This window comes from Gracilinanus agilis, chromosome 1, assembly GCF_016433145.1.
Source record: "Gracilinanus agilis isolate LMUSP501 chromosome 1, AgileGrace, whole genome shotgun sequence".
NCBI classification, from domain to species: Eukaryota; Metazoa; Chordata; class Mammalia; order Didelphimorphia; family Didelphidae; genus Gracilinanus; species Gracilinanus agilis.
Genome location: NC_058130.1, coordinates 210,221,542 through 210,236,677, shown reverse-complemented (window position 1 = coordinate 210,236,677; position 15,136 = coordinate 210,221,542). Strand labels below are relative to the sequence as shown.

At 35.7% G+C, this 15,136-nt stretch overlaps 1 protein-coding gene across 1 annotated transcript in view; it reads left to right on the top strand.

The window, feature by feature from the left end:
• The window catches only part of LOC123249720 (kinesin-like protein KIF19), a 116,382-nt gene that overhangs the window by 36,371 nt on the left and 64,875 nt on the right, over positions 1–15,136 (top strand). Inside the window, exon 8 of the mRNA XM_044678856.1 lies at positions 14,626–14,778. Within this exon, the coding sequence (XP_044534791.1) occupies positions 14,626–14,778 (153 nt within the window). The remainder of the gene's footprint in view (positions 1–14,625; positions 14,779–15,136) is intronic.

The following is a 15,136-nucleotide window of genomic DNA, read 5'->3' as shown; positions in this document are numbered from 1 at the left end:
CCCAGTGCCTGAGGACATTTTTTGCATTCTTTGCCCCTCTGTCCAGCCACCCAAAGCGAGCACTTTCCTCCCTCCACTGTCTGGGGTAATGGCTGTAGGGCTCACAGGCAGCTTGAAGTTGCAGTTTTGGCACACAAACTCAAAAGTATTTGCCAACACTGGCCTAGCTCTAACTACTGTTCTGCCTTAGAATCAATACTTAGTATGGATTCTAGGATAGAAAGTAAAGATTAAAAAAAAAAAAGAATTAATACAAGAATTGGTTCCAAGACAGAAGAGCAATTAGGGATAGGCAATGTATTAAGGGGTCGGCAATTGGGATTAAATAACTTGCCCAGTCACACAGCTAGGAAGTTTCCGAGGCCAGATTTGAACCCAGGTCCTCCCGTCTTCAGACTTGCTTCTCTATCTACTGAACCACCTGGCTGCCCTTAATCACAGGTGGAATTTAATGAAAATGAACAACATTCCGTTTTGGGAAAGGTTACTAACAATTTTTCAACTTCATTGCTACCTTTTGTTTTTATATCACATTTATTTCTGAATATATCCCTCTCTTCTCCCCTGCTCAGAAAGTAATCTCCTATAATAAAGCATTAAAAAAAAAAGAAAGATGAAAAATAAAAGCATTTCAGGGAAACAAACATTATCAACCAAGTCTGAAAGTATATGAAATATTCCATACCCCAAATCCCTCACCCCTGCAAAGGAGCAAAGGAGGAAGAAATATGCATTTTTAGACCTCTTCTTTGGGGAAAACTTGATTATTATAGCTATAGAGCTTTACTTAAATACATTTTATTCATTTAAAATTATTTAAATCCATTTTCAATTTCAAATTCTTTTTATCCCTCCACCTCTTTTCTATCCATTGAGAAGGCAAGACATGTAATCTCCATTATGCATATGAAGTCATGCAAAACCCATAAATGTATTTTATTGATACCTTTTGTTTTTACATCAGACGCTGCAAGACATAACGTTCCCCTCCTATAGTATGTGTCTGACAGACAGAGAACATTGACAGTTAGCTGGAGCAGGGTGTGATAGTAATAGAGAAAACATTAACAGAGAAAAAATTAAGCAAAAAGAATCAATAGTGTGATTACTACTGGTGTTCCATCCTTATAATCTCCCATCTTTCTCAGAAGAGAAGGCTGGTATTTTTTCAGTTTTGGCTACTATGGGAAAAGGTGTTATAAGTATTTTTGCATATACAGGTCTTTTCCCTTATTTTCAAATATCTCTTTGGAGTTTAGGCCCGATAGTGATCTAGCTGCTTCAAAGTCTATGCACGATTTAGCTATTTTGGGGGCATAGTTCCAAAATGCTTTCCAGAATGGCTACAACAATTCATAGCATCATCAATAGTGTACTAGTGACTCTTTTTCTATAGCTCATCAACATTTATCATTTTCCTCATCTGTCATCTATGCCAGTTGTATGGGTATGAGGTGAAATCTCAGAATTGCCTTAATTTGAATATCTTTAATTATTTGTGATTTGGAGTATTTCTTCATTTCATTTCATTTCATTGTTGATACATTATTTTCTTCCTTTAAAAACTGCCTGTTCATATATCTTTTGACCACTGTCTATTGGAGAAAGACTCTAAGTCTTATAACCAGTTCTTTATAACCATTTCAGAAATGAGACCTCTCAGAAAAAACTTTCAGTAAAGATTTCCCTCCATTTCTCAGTTTCTCTCCTAATTTCAACTACATTAGTTATGTTTGTGCAAAACCTCTTTTAATTTTATGTAATCAAAATTGTCCCATTTCATCTTGTGTGATCATCTCTATTATTTGTTTAGTCATTAACCCTTCCTGATTCCATAGATCCAAAAGTAATTTCTTCTTGTTCTTCTAATTGGTTTATGATGTAACTTTTTAGATCCAGGTTATCTACTTATTTGAAGCTTTATTCTAAGAATTATTCTAATTTCTACCAGGCTGCTGTTCTGTTTTCATAGCAATTTTTGTCAGACAATAAGCCCTTTCTCTAATAATTGAGGTCTTCAGGTGTAATTACAGAGGCTGCTGGTTAGTGCCAGGGATAGAGTACTAGGTCTGGAATCAGGAAGATATAAATTCAAATTTAGCTTCAGACACTTACTAGCTGTGAGACCCTGGGCAATTCACTTAACCTCTTTCTGCCTCAGTTTCCTCCTCTGTAAATAGTTATAATAATAGCATCTATCTTCTAGGACTGTTGTAAAGATCAAATGAAATTATATTTGTAAAACTTGTCACATTTCCTGGCACTTAGTAGATGGCTAACAAAATTTTTCCCCTTCTTTCTTTATTGAATACTACATGCTTGTTTGACTAGTTAATGTACTGTTGGTGACACTATGAACAGCACTGAACACCATGTGTTTGCTTCTATTTATTGTCCCACTGAAGAACTTTCTGTTTTAACCATTATGAAATCATTTAGTGATGACTGCTTTGTATACAGTTTGAGATTTGGTACTGAGAAATTTTCTTCCTTCTCATTTTTTTTTTCATTATTACCCCCAAGTTTCCTTTTTTTGTTTGTTTGTTTTAAACTCTGACCTTTCATCTTAGAGTAAATACTATGTGTTGGTTCCAAGGCAGAAGAGCAATAATGGCTAAACAATGGAGGTCAAGTGAGTTGCCCAGTGTCACACAACTAGGAAGTATCTGAATCCAGATTTGAACCAGGACTTCCTGTCTCTAGGCTTGACTTTCAATGCACTGAGCCATCTAGCTGCTCTTAGCCCCTAAGATTCTTAACCTTTTGTTCCTCTACATGAATTTCTTTATTATTTTTTCCAGCTCTATAAAACAGTCTTTTGACAGGTTGATTAGTATAGCACTGAATAAGTAGATTCATTAGGGTAGTAATATTGTCATTTTACCATATTTAATTGACATGCCCATTAGCAATGAATGATTATCCAATTATTTAAATGTGTATTTTTGCAAAGAATGTTTTATGCTTGGATTGATATAATTCCTAGGTATATCTTGGTAGATAAACTCCCCAATATTTTATAATTTACGTTGTTATTTTGAATGGAATTTTGCTTTCTAGTTCTTCCTGTTGGGTTTTGTTGGTAACATACAATTATTCTGATAATTTAAATGCATTTATTTTAACTCTTGCAACTTTGTTGACGTTATCATTTGAATTAGCTTTTGGTTGACTTTTTATGATTTTCTAAGTTTATCAAAATCATCTACAAAAATTGTTTTGTTTCCTCCTCACCTATGCTTATTCCCCCAATTTCTTTTTTGATATATTATTATAGATATCATTTCTAGAACTATATTAAAGAATAGTGGTGAAAATGAGTGTCTTTGCTTTATGCTTAATCTTTTGGAAAGGATTCTATCTTTTTTCCATTCCATATAATGCTTCCTCTGAGATTTAGATAGTTATAATTTATCATTAAAAAAAAAGACCTATTAATTCCTGTGTTTTCTAAATTTTTAAATAGAAATAAGTGCTAGAGTTTGCCAAAAATCTTTTCAACATCTATTAATATAATGATCGTTTTAAATATTTATATTATTAAATGTAAATTAAATTAAATTTATATTTGTCATGAAATTCTTATATTTTTCATCTTATGTTGAATCACCCCTGAATTACTGATTTAAACCTAACCCAGTCATAGTGTAGTATATTTGTAATATGTTATTGTAGCCTAATTGCTAATGTTTTACTTTAAAATGCTCTATCAGTATTGAAAAAGGTGATACTGGGAATGGGGAATTAATAGGAAAACTGAGGACATACTCACTCCTCACAAGGGAAGGACAGACAAGGGAACACAGGTAAACCAAGTGGGGATGTGAGTTTCAGGAATATCAGTTGACTTGTAACTGAGAAACTGCCAACCAGGGAAAAACCAATGTAGTGGGTTCTTATAACTAAGAGGAGATAGGAAGTGCTAACAAAATTGTGTTTAATGCTAATGACTGAGGGAAGTAGAGAGAGGGGTATTTCTATTCTAAAGAATAGCCTAATAGTTTAACTAAGTAGATATCTAACTAAGCTGGTCTCTAACTAACTAAGAGGGCCTGAAGAGTGTTTCTCACAGTACAAGTTCAGAGATGTTCCAAGCTGGTCATAAATGTAACAGGAACAAATTCAAAAGCAGCCAGTTAATCCAAAACAGACCCCAGGGAGTAAGGTAGATTGACCTGTTGTCCACCTACAGATAACCTAGTCCTATCCTCAAACTAGGTCACGATGTTTTCCTTGCAGAATCTCCTTCTCAGTGTTGTCCCACACTTCTTGGACTCCTCACTGGGCAGGTAAAGGCATCCACACCCTCTCCCTTTCCCAGCTTAACCAGAGTCCCCAAGGGCGAACAGTTTTCTTCCATTCATTCCATTTAGAATGTCCATGGCTGACAGTCAAGGTTTTTCCTCTAACCTGCTTGCAAAGCCTCCCAAATAAATAATTTTAAACATCTTATTAATTTATCTAGTATTCATTAGGAATATCAATCTTTAGTTTTCTTTCTGTGTCTTATATCTTCCTGATTTAGGTATCAATAATAAAATTCAGAGGGACACCTACTTTTTTATTATTATTATAGATAGTTTATATAATATTGAATTAATTATTCTTTGAATGTTTTCTAGAAATAACTTGTAAATTAATCTGGTTCTATAATTATTCCCTTTGGGAGTACTTTTATAGCTTGTTTATTTTCTTTTTCTAGTATTGGGATATTAAAATAATCCATTTTTTGGTTTAATTTGGATAGTTTGTGTTTTTGTAAATATTCTTTAACTTCCTCCAAGTTGTCAATTTTTTTAGCATAGAATCAAGCAAGTGGTTTTGGATAATCTCCTTTATTTCCTCTTCAATCATTGTGAATTCTTCTTTTTTCTTTCTTGATATTAGTAATTTGGTTTTCCTATTTAAAAAATCAGATTAAAGAACTTTATTTTATTAGGGCCCCACCCCACCCCCGCCCCCAATAAATAGTTTTATTTATCAATTCAATGGTCTTTTTTTTTCAACTTTATTAATCTCAAACTTAATCTTCTGACTTTTCACTTTATTGATTATTTGGGAATTTTGATTTGTTATTTATATTTCTTAATTACTTGCTCTGATTCATTTATTTGTTCTTTCTTTTGTTGATGGGAGTGTTTAGAAATTTGTATTTTCCCCTAACAACTGTGTGTCCCATTATTTTTTTTTTTTAAACCCTTACCTTCCGTCTTGGAATCAATACTGTGTATTGGCTCCAAAGCAGAAGAGTGGTAAGGGTAGGCAATGGGGGTCAAGTGACTTGCCCAGGGTCACACAGCTGAGAAGTAGCTGAGGCCAGATTTGAACCTAGGACCTCCTGTCTCTAGGTCTGACTCTCATTCCACTGAGCTACCCAGCTGCCCTCTGTCCCATTAATTTTTATGTTGTCTCATTATCATAATTTCCTTTGATAGAAATGTCTGTTATTTCTATAATTTGTTCTTTGATTCACTAGTAAGTCAATTAACATTTATTAAGTGTCTACTATGTGCCAGGCACAATACTAAGCATTTTACAAATATTCTCCTATTTAGTCCTCACAACAACCTTGGGGGGTAAGTGCTATTATTATCCTCATTTTATAGTTGGGGAAACTATCCATATATTTAATAAATAATCCAAATATTTTTAAATTCTTTCTTTAAAGGTTTTTTATTGAATATAATTTATTTCATGGTGACTAATAAATTATATGTTTAGTATTTCTGCTTTTATATATTTTTGGAAAGGTTTTTATGCTTCAGTATATTGTCAATTTTTATAAAAGTGCCATATACAGTTGAGAATAAGTAAATTCTTTTCTGTTCCCATTTAATAATTATCAGATACCTATTATCTCTAATTTTCTAAAGTTCTCTTCATGCCATTACACTCTTCCTTTTTTTTTATCTTTTGTTTATTTATTTACTCATTTTTAGATTTACATTAAGGATAGATTAAAGTCTTTCTTTTTAAAAGGAAAAAAAATGCCAAATTTAAGAGCACTGATTAGATTCACAGAGTGCATTGATTCTTTTTTTTTTTTTTTAACCCTTACCCTCTGTCTTAGAATCAATACATTCTAAGGCAGAAGAGTGGTAAGGGCTAGGCAATGGGGCTCAAGTGACTTGCTCAGGTTCACACAGCTAGGAAGTGTTTGAGACCAAATTTGAACCCAGGACCTCCCATCTCTGGGCTTGACTCTCAATCCACTGAGCCACCCAGCTGCCCCCAAGTGCTTTGATTCTAAGGAAATAGAAAAGGCTATTATCCCAAATTGGCTGAAGTGTTTTCTGAGAGTGTTCTGGGAATTTTAGAACAGTTGATCAAGATTTATAGAATTGGGGCAGCTGGGTAGCTCAGTGGATTGAAAGTCAGGCCTAGAGACGGGAGGTCCTAGGTTCAAATCCGGCCTCAGACACTTCCCAGCTGTGTGACCCTGGGCAAGTTACTTGACCCTCATTGCCTATCCTTACCACTCTTCCACCTATGAGCCAATACACCGAAGTTAAGGGTTTAAAAAAAAAAAGATTTATAGAATCATAGATCTAGAGCAATGATTTCCAAAATGGTGCTACCACCCCCTGCAGTGATCCAGGAAAGCAGTGATGGCCACACTTTTTTTTGGTATTACATTCTATTCTGAGTTCAATAAATAGTTTCATAATTTCCAGGGGGCGCTAAGTAATATTTTTTCTGGAAAGGGGGTGGTAGGCCAAAAAAATTTGGGAACCACTGATCTAGAGCTAGAAGAGATCTTAGAGCTAGTCTAAAACTCTCATTTTACATAGAAGGAAACTGAGATCTAGAGAGGTTAAAATAACTTGCCTAAGGCCACGTAGTTAGAAAGTGGTAAGCTTGAATTTAGGCAGACCATGGTAAGATGTTAGACACTAAGACTTCCTCATCCATAAAATGTTGGATTAATGTCCTAACAGGAACCTCTAAGATCTCTTCCAATTAAAAAGCTATGCTCCAGTGACTTTTATCAATTGTTTAAGTAAATACAGCCTATCATTACTTCCAGAGATTAGCCTGCTTCATTTTCTTCAAACCTTGTATTTTTAAATGTTCAAGCCATGGTTTTTGTTTTTGTTTTATGTAAGAAACTACTTAAGTAAATGAATAAAGGTACCTGTAATTCACATTGATAGAGAAGAGCAAAGGTCCAAGTAATATGTCAAAGTTAAAGGATTTATCCTTCTTACTAAATCCCCTGAAGGACTGACATTTCTAAAGTGAAAAGTATAAGATAATTCTCAAATAGCTTGTTTAGATAGAGAGTAAGAACAAAATCAAAGACTTTAAAGACAGTAATAAATGAAACTTTTGAAAATGAATGGGAAATCCAAGAACAAACTAAGAGGAATCTTGAGAGCTTGAAATAACCAAAGGACTATGGGAGATGTAGAAAGATAAATGACATATACTGAAAGATTCCAACATTATTTCTACACAGTATTACTATGAAAACAGTGGGACTAATGTTTGTTTGCTTGTTTAAACAAACATAGCCAAACTCATACAGACTTCAAAGAAATTATCTAGGGGCAGCTAGGTGACTCAGTGGATAGAGAGACAGGACTAAATATGGGAGGTCCTGTGTTCCCATCTGGCCTCAGACACTTCCTAGCTGTGTGACCCTGGACAAGTCACTTCACCCCTATTGCCTAGCCCTTACCACTCTTCTGCCTTGGAACTAATACTTAGTATTGATTCTAAGATGAAAGGTAAGGGTTTAAAAAAAAAGATATCATCTATGGTAGTGATAGGCTTAGTATAATGTTACTTCCTTTGCTCAGAACAATTTTTGAAGTCCTTTTTGGAATACTTTTCAGACTTCATTTATAAATCAAACTATAAAGCCATTTATATTTCTTTATGGCCACATTTCATTTTTGAGTCTAAATAACATTTCCTACTTTGATCACCTCCCTTATTCAGTTGACTTCAAGATGTTAAAAAAAAATTCATTTTCCCAAAGATGGAAATCAGCCATTACTACCATCATTTGAAAGAATTCCACAGTTCTAAAATAGAGTTCCCAAATTGTTTTGTTCAGTGATAGCATTATTCAAAAAAGTATATGGCCTCTTAGCATAACTATGTTGAAAGAAACACTCATTCAGACTTCTTTAAGATCTGATATTTATTTTTTTAAAGTAATTATTTTATAGTCACATTTCACAGGAAGAAAATAAGGAATGAAAACTGCTTAAAGAAGTAGCGAGTAGACTCTTAGAGCTCTAGTTGAAGGGAGATATAAAAATTGCTGAAACTATTGGAGAGCTATCCATATTTTGGGCAGTTGATGTGATGCAGTAGTAATAAATGTATTTGTGAAATCAGGGGTAAGATCTTCAGTATTTTTTTACATTAGGCTAGTGGTGTCAAGGATGATGACTTTCAATAATGATAAAATGTTGACTGACCAGATTATGACATGCATTTGAACAGATGACCTATAGAACTCATCCATCAATATAGATAGATAGATGATAGAGCATTCAGTAGACAAAGAATCAGTCAATAAGCATTTATTAAGCACATACTATGTGCCATATACTATGCTAAGTCTTGGGGGTACAAAGAAAGGTAAAAGACAGATCCTGCCCTTAGAAGCTCACTTTCTAATGGGGAGCCATGAAAATAACTATGTACAAATAAGCTATATCAAGGATAAATCAGAAATAATCAACAGAAGGGGCAGTTGGGTGACTCGGTGAATTGAGAACCCGGCCTAGAGATGGGAGGTCCTAGATTCAAATCTGACCTCACATACTTCCTAGCTGTGTGACCCTGGGCAAGTCACTTCACCCTCATTGCCTAGCCCTTACCACTCTTTTGCCTTAGAACCACTATATAGTATTGATTCTAAGGCACAAAGTAAGGGTAAAAAAAAAAAAAAGAAATTTGTGGGAAACCAATAAGAGAATAGATAAAAATCTGAGACTCCTCTTTTGACCCCTTTTGTGATCCTTGTGATTTCTTGTTGAAAAGTATTGTGACCTTATTGAAAAGTTTTAAGTTCCTATCAAACCTGAATTTAAAGGGTTAACACTGTTAACACAGCAAGGAATGCTGCCACCTGGATAGCCAAGGCCAAGATACTCCCCAACTTGGCTTTCTGATAAGAACCTAGTCAAAATTCAGCCTTGGCCTTGGTCTATTCTGAAGCCAATGTTTTGTGTTTTGATGTGACATAATTTGTAACTTTTGTGCATCTGCAAAGTTTCGGGGGGGGGGTTCTTTTGTGCGAAATGAGTCTTGAAATATATATATATATATTAAACTCCGTGCTCCTGGAGACAGAGCTGGAAGCATGAGGTAAAAGACAACTCCCTTGTTCTGTCCTTATTTCCTTATCAACTAAACTGTCTTTATCAGATTATCAGAGATGATAAAGAGATCTCCACAGAAATTATCAACAGAGAGAAGGCATTAGAATTAAGAGGTGTTGGGAGGGCAGCTGGGTAGCTCAGTGGAGTGAGAGTCAGGCCTAGAGACAGGAGGTCCTAGGCTCAAACCTGGCCTCAGCTACTTCCCAGCTGTGTGACCCTGGGCAAGTCACTTGACCCCCATTGCCCACCCTTACCACTCTTCCACCTATGAGACAATACACCGAAGTACAAGGGTTAAAAAAAGAAAAAAGAGGTGTTGGGAAAGATTTCCTATGGAAAGCAGGATTTTAGCTAGGACTTGAAGGAAGTCAGGGATATTAGGTAATTGGTAATTTTGGACAAAATGCAAATGTACAAAGAATTGATTCCAGAATTTAACAGGTGGAAAAAGAGATAAGCCTTAATTGTCTTGGGAAACTGCAAAATTCTTTTTGATGAACTCAAACTTCTTTTTGAAACAGACTCATTATTTTAATATCATTGTTCCTCTGGTAATAAGTGGCTGTGAGTCATGGGACACAACAGTTTTGAAACTAAAGACCATCAAAAGGCAAAGGAGAGATTCATGGAGGTTATGAGAGGCTACTAAATATTATAAATAAGCAATTAAACAGAAAGATATCAGAAAAGAAATTATTTTCTGGGGGCCATCAAACCCCATCCTGAATGACAAGATCTTATATGGAAGCCTAGAACCGCAGAGAGGATTCTAGGGAGGATGGTCACCCCCATTCAAGATTCCCCGACTTGACTCTTCTCTTATTAACACTCCTTATTACTGGAATTATTGTAATCAATATCCCTACTCAGCTCCAGGGAAATATAGAAGAATAGTAAAGGCCATTATTAGAGCCCTTACAGACCCCCTATAGTCTCCCAGGAAATCCCCATCTACATGTATTATTTCAGAAGTCCCCCTAAAAGTCCCTCCACAACAAACTAGCAATTAGTGAGTTAACATTAAAGATTTTAAAACCCCAGAAAAACTACACTTTAGAATTCTCAATTCCCATACACAGAAACTTGGGAGGACTGCCCTCAAGCTTCCCTGATCTTTGATGTAGAATGCTAACACAGAGAGAAGAGAGGACACAGGATGAAAAATTAGACCAAGTTACCTCTGGACTGTTCTCATTAAACTCCAGAGCCCAAAGAACTGAACTAACTTAACTTTGAAAAATATTGAAAAATGAAAGGCTGTTATTGAAACAATATTTGAACCAAATTGGAATTATTATATCTTTTGAATCCTGACTAATGATGTATTTGTATAATCAACTAGCATAATGAATCTTCATTGATTAATTAGACAACTGAATAGAATAAGGAAAAATCATGCTTAATCTGATTGGCTAATATGTAATTGACCATTCTCTTAGCTGAAATGTACACCTTTTTACCTTGCGAATAGGTGGGAATGGTAATTTCCAACCCAGTTATTTCATGATGGATTATTCTTGACAAGTTTTGCATCTTTTGTTAATCATAAAGAACAAGATAGTAGCAGAATATTAATCAAAAGATTTTTAATTCATTAAAAGTTAATGTATGACTTAATCCATTATCTACAAGAAAAAAATGTATGGTGAATGTGAAATTCCATGCCAGCATGTATGTAATCCTAAGAAAAAGGTATAAAAAATAAAGCCATCCTGAGGCTGACCAGAGCAGTCTTTGGGATACTGTGACGTTCATATTGCAGAGTGGAATCCCAGTTGCAAGAGAGGGGGTCAAGCCACAGCTCAGAATTCGGGGGTGGGGGAGAACTCTGGGAGAGGGGGCAATTTAAGGCAGTTAAGGGCAGTTGATTCCTGGGGAGGAAGTGAGCAGATCACCCTGTTTGCTGACCCCAAATCTTGGTGGCTCAGGAGGACTTTAGGCTTGAATCTGTACAAAACCATTTTAGTTCTCTGCTGCCAACCTGCTTTAGCTTGACTAGACCTTCAACCAACATCACAGTTACCTCTAATTAGTTATTTAGTCCATAGGAGAAGATTATCTATAAAAGTTAGAGGGCTAAATGGCAAACCAAGATACCTTTCCCCTCTAGGAGGAGGGGCTACTTGGACATAACAATTTAGGGATTCCCAGATCTTATCTATCCTTGTTAAATCTCCCTTCCTTCCTTTCCCCACATAACATTAAACCTTTCATCATTTGGGAGCTGAGTCTGGCTATATTCAGGGAAATACTCACAATTCCTCAAGGTGACTTCCTCCTGCCGTGTAGCCCCAAAAGCAAGTCCTTTCCTCTGTTCCTGAAAGCTTCAAGACATCAAGCTTTTACTATTTTCTCCTTACTCAAACCTGTGGGGAAATATTTTAGAGAAAGTTAACATCTTTAGGAGTTTTGTCCTTCCTAATTTCCTGACTGAGCCCAGAAGATAACAGATCAACCTCCATTTTGTAACTGATTTCCTAACTGCTTGGTGAGAGGGGGTGGAAGCAAAGGAGCACTCAGCAAGATCTTACCCCTCCCTGCTGACAAGCCTGCTTGAGAGCTTGTGTGTGTGTCATCTCCATAAATCAAAGACTAGCAAGACCTGATTGCTACAGACCACTGGCATTTGCAGCTTCTCACAAATATAACTGTTTAACAAATATAACAGATACATGACTGAAACACTGACTGTATCCATTCATCTTAATCTGTCGATGCTGTCACACCCCCTCGAGTCCCTGGTCCAGCGGAGAGCAGGCTCTCCATAATGGTTGAATTAGAAGATGAGTTGGTTATGGACTAAGAACAAAGGATATCCAGTGGACAACCTTTGTGTTCACTGGTATGCTTGAGATGTCAAGAAAACATAAGGAAAGCCTCCAACATGTTGGGGAGACTCAATTATAATTAATCAACAAACATATGTTAAGCAAGTACCATGTGGCAGAAACTGTGCAACATCCTGGGGATATATACATAAATATGAGACAATCCTTGCCCTTAAGGAGCTTATATTCTGCTAGTGAGATAAGACACATGTTGAAGAATGGTATCTAGGGAAAGGAGTATTGGTTTAGGCAGTTATAGAGATTACTGAGTAGAAAAACTACATGGCAGTCGATTGTTTTGGGATTGTAAATTTGATTTCTTAATTATCTATGATATAATTTGGATCCAAGTGAAAGCATTAACATGAAAGTGTTGATGTTGATGAATCATCACATGAGGGAATATATTAATAGGACTGAGCAGCATGCTAGTATTGAAGCAATTCCAAATGGATGAGGATTTCTGGGAAGGTTGAGATGAAGGCCATGGAAAGGCAGTGGCAGGATCATCCTGACTCATTTGCCCCTTGTTTTGCTTCTCCTTTTTGGATGGCACAGACTCTGACATATGGGAGACCACCATGGGCTTGACTATTACAACCCTTGAATACTGTGAAATTAAAAATCGACTCTGAGAAAATATATAGCCTCTCTCTCTTCACCTCCACAGTGGTTAAGAAAGGCTTGTTGACTGCCCGAATGACTGATCGAGAAGCATCATGGTGTACTGGATAGAGGGCTAGTCTTGGAGACAGGAAGACCTGGTTTCAAGTCTGCATCTGATTTGTGCTAACTATGATTATGAACAAATCATATAACTTCTCAGACCTCAGTGCTCAGATTTTTCTCAGGCTATAAGTTACAAATGAGTTGCTAATATGCATTGGTAAATAGTTTCTAACATCAGAAGTTTTCTACATCAATAAAGTCACAGTTCTAGATCCCCAGAGTCCAAGAAGCATAGGGAAATTATTTAAATATATAGATGAATAAAAGTAATTCACCAATAGTTAAGTTGTCAAAGGATATGAATGGCTAGTGTTCCAAAGAATAAATGGAAACTCTCAGTACCCATCTGAAAGAATTCTCCAAATCACCAATCATGAGAGAAATGTAAATTCAAATAAACCAGATGTTTATCTCACACCCATTGTATTGGAAGAGAGGACAAAAGACGATAATAGCATATGTTAGAAGAGCTGTAGGAAGACAGGTACATTAATGCATAATTGGTAGAATTCTACATTGGTCCAACCATTCTGGAAAACATTAAGATTATGCTAGAAAGACCACTAAATTTTGCATATTTTTTGAACCAATGATTCTACTTTTGGGCATATACCTCAACAAGGTCCAAGACAAAAGAAAATTTGTGTCCCATCTACACAAACATTTTTATAGCAGTACTTTTTTGGTAGTAAAAGACTGAAATCAAAGTGCCTGCCCATTAATTAAAGAATGACCAAATAAATTGTGGTACATGAATGTAATGGAATATTATTACACTATAAAAATGATGAATAAGAAGACAGAATTCTGATCATAGAATCATAGATCATAGTGATTTAGAGATAATCTGCTCCTGCTCTCTCACTTTATACATAAGGAAATTAAAGCCTAAAGAGGTAAGTGATCAGGTCAAGGCTACACAGATAATAAATGGCATAATTGTAATTTGAACTAAGATTTCTCATTTCAAATCCAATCGACTTGAAAGCAGTGATGGTGAAGAATACTTCCCTCCTCTTGGAGGAAAAGTGGTGAAATATAGATGTGGAATGAGACATATATAGGTTAGTCTTGGCCAATGTATTGGTTTATTTTGCTTATCCTTATTGTTTCATTTCAAAAAGAGTTCTCTTGGTAGAGAGGTAGTATTAGGAAATGAAAGCAATGTTTAAAAATGATCAATAAGATAGTTGTTTAAAGAAGAGAATTGAAGCAATGCATTGTCTTAGAATTAATGAATAAATTCTTTGTCATATTTGGTGGTATCTCAACATAGGAAGTCAGTCTTGAAAGAGTAGTGGATTTAGACTATTGATTTCTTTTTCTTTTTAAAAAATATTTTCTTTTTTTCACAATTACATAAAAAATCCAATTTTTAACATTCTTTAAAAAAATTTGAGTTCCAAACTTTCTTCCTCCTCCTCTTTTTTCCTCCCTCGTTGAGAAGGCAAGTCATTTGATATAGGTTACACATGTGCATAGACTATCAAGTTCTTGAGAATTGACTCCGTTTGTGACTATACTTTCAAATCCTAGAGTCCTAGGCATATTCAACAAGGAGTTGGATAATGATAAATTTTTTGGCAAAGGGCTAAGTTGAAGTCTAAATTTCTTCCAATAATTTTGGAGGAGGCTTAAATAAGAACCTGTGCCATTAATTAAATGATAGCTGCCAGAAATCTCCTAAACTCATTTTTCTGAATTCATTATATTTATCCTTCCTTCAGACACAGAATCGAGGCAAGAGAATGAAGGAGGGAGCTCATATCAACCGTTCTCTGTTGGCTCTTGGCAACTGCATCAATGCACTGAGTGAAAAGGGGGGGAGCCGTTCTCAGTATGTCAATTTTCGGGACAGCAAACTCACACGCTTGTTGAAGGTACAATCTTCTCTCCAAAAGAGTTTTATTGATGCCTTTTGTCTTTCATACCACATTCACTTCCTAGTACATCCCCTATCCACTGAAACCTTTCTTGTAACAAAATATAATAGTTGGGGCAACTAGGTAGCATAGTGGATAGAATGCTAGACCTCGAGTCAAGAAGATCTGGATTTTCTTCTGGCCTCAGACACTTCCTAGCTGTGTGACCCTGGGCAAGTCACTTAACTCTGTCTCGTTCTTACTGCTCTTTTTGTTTAAAATGGATACAAAGACAGAAGGTAAAGGGTTAAAAAAAAAAAGAATAATAGTTAAGCAAGCCAAAATGGTATGGTCAACTCTTCTGATGGTATATGCA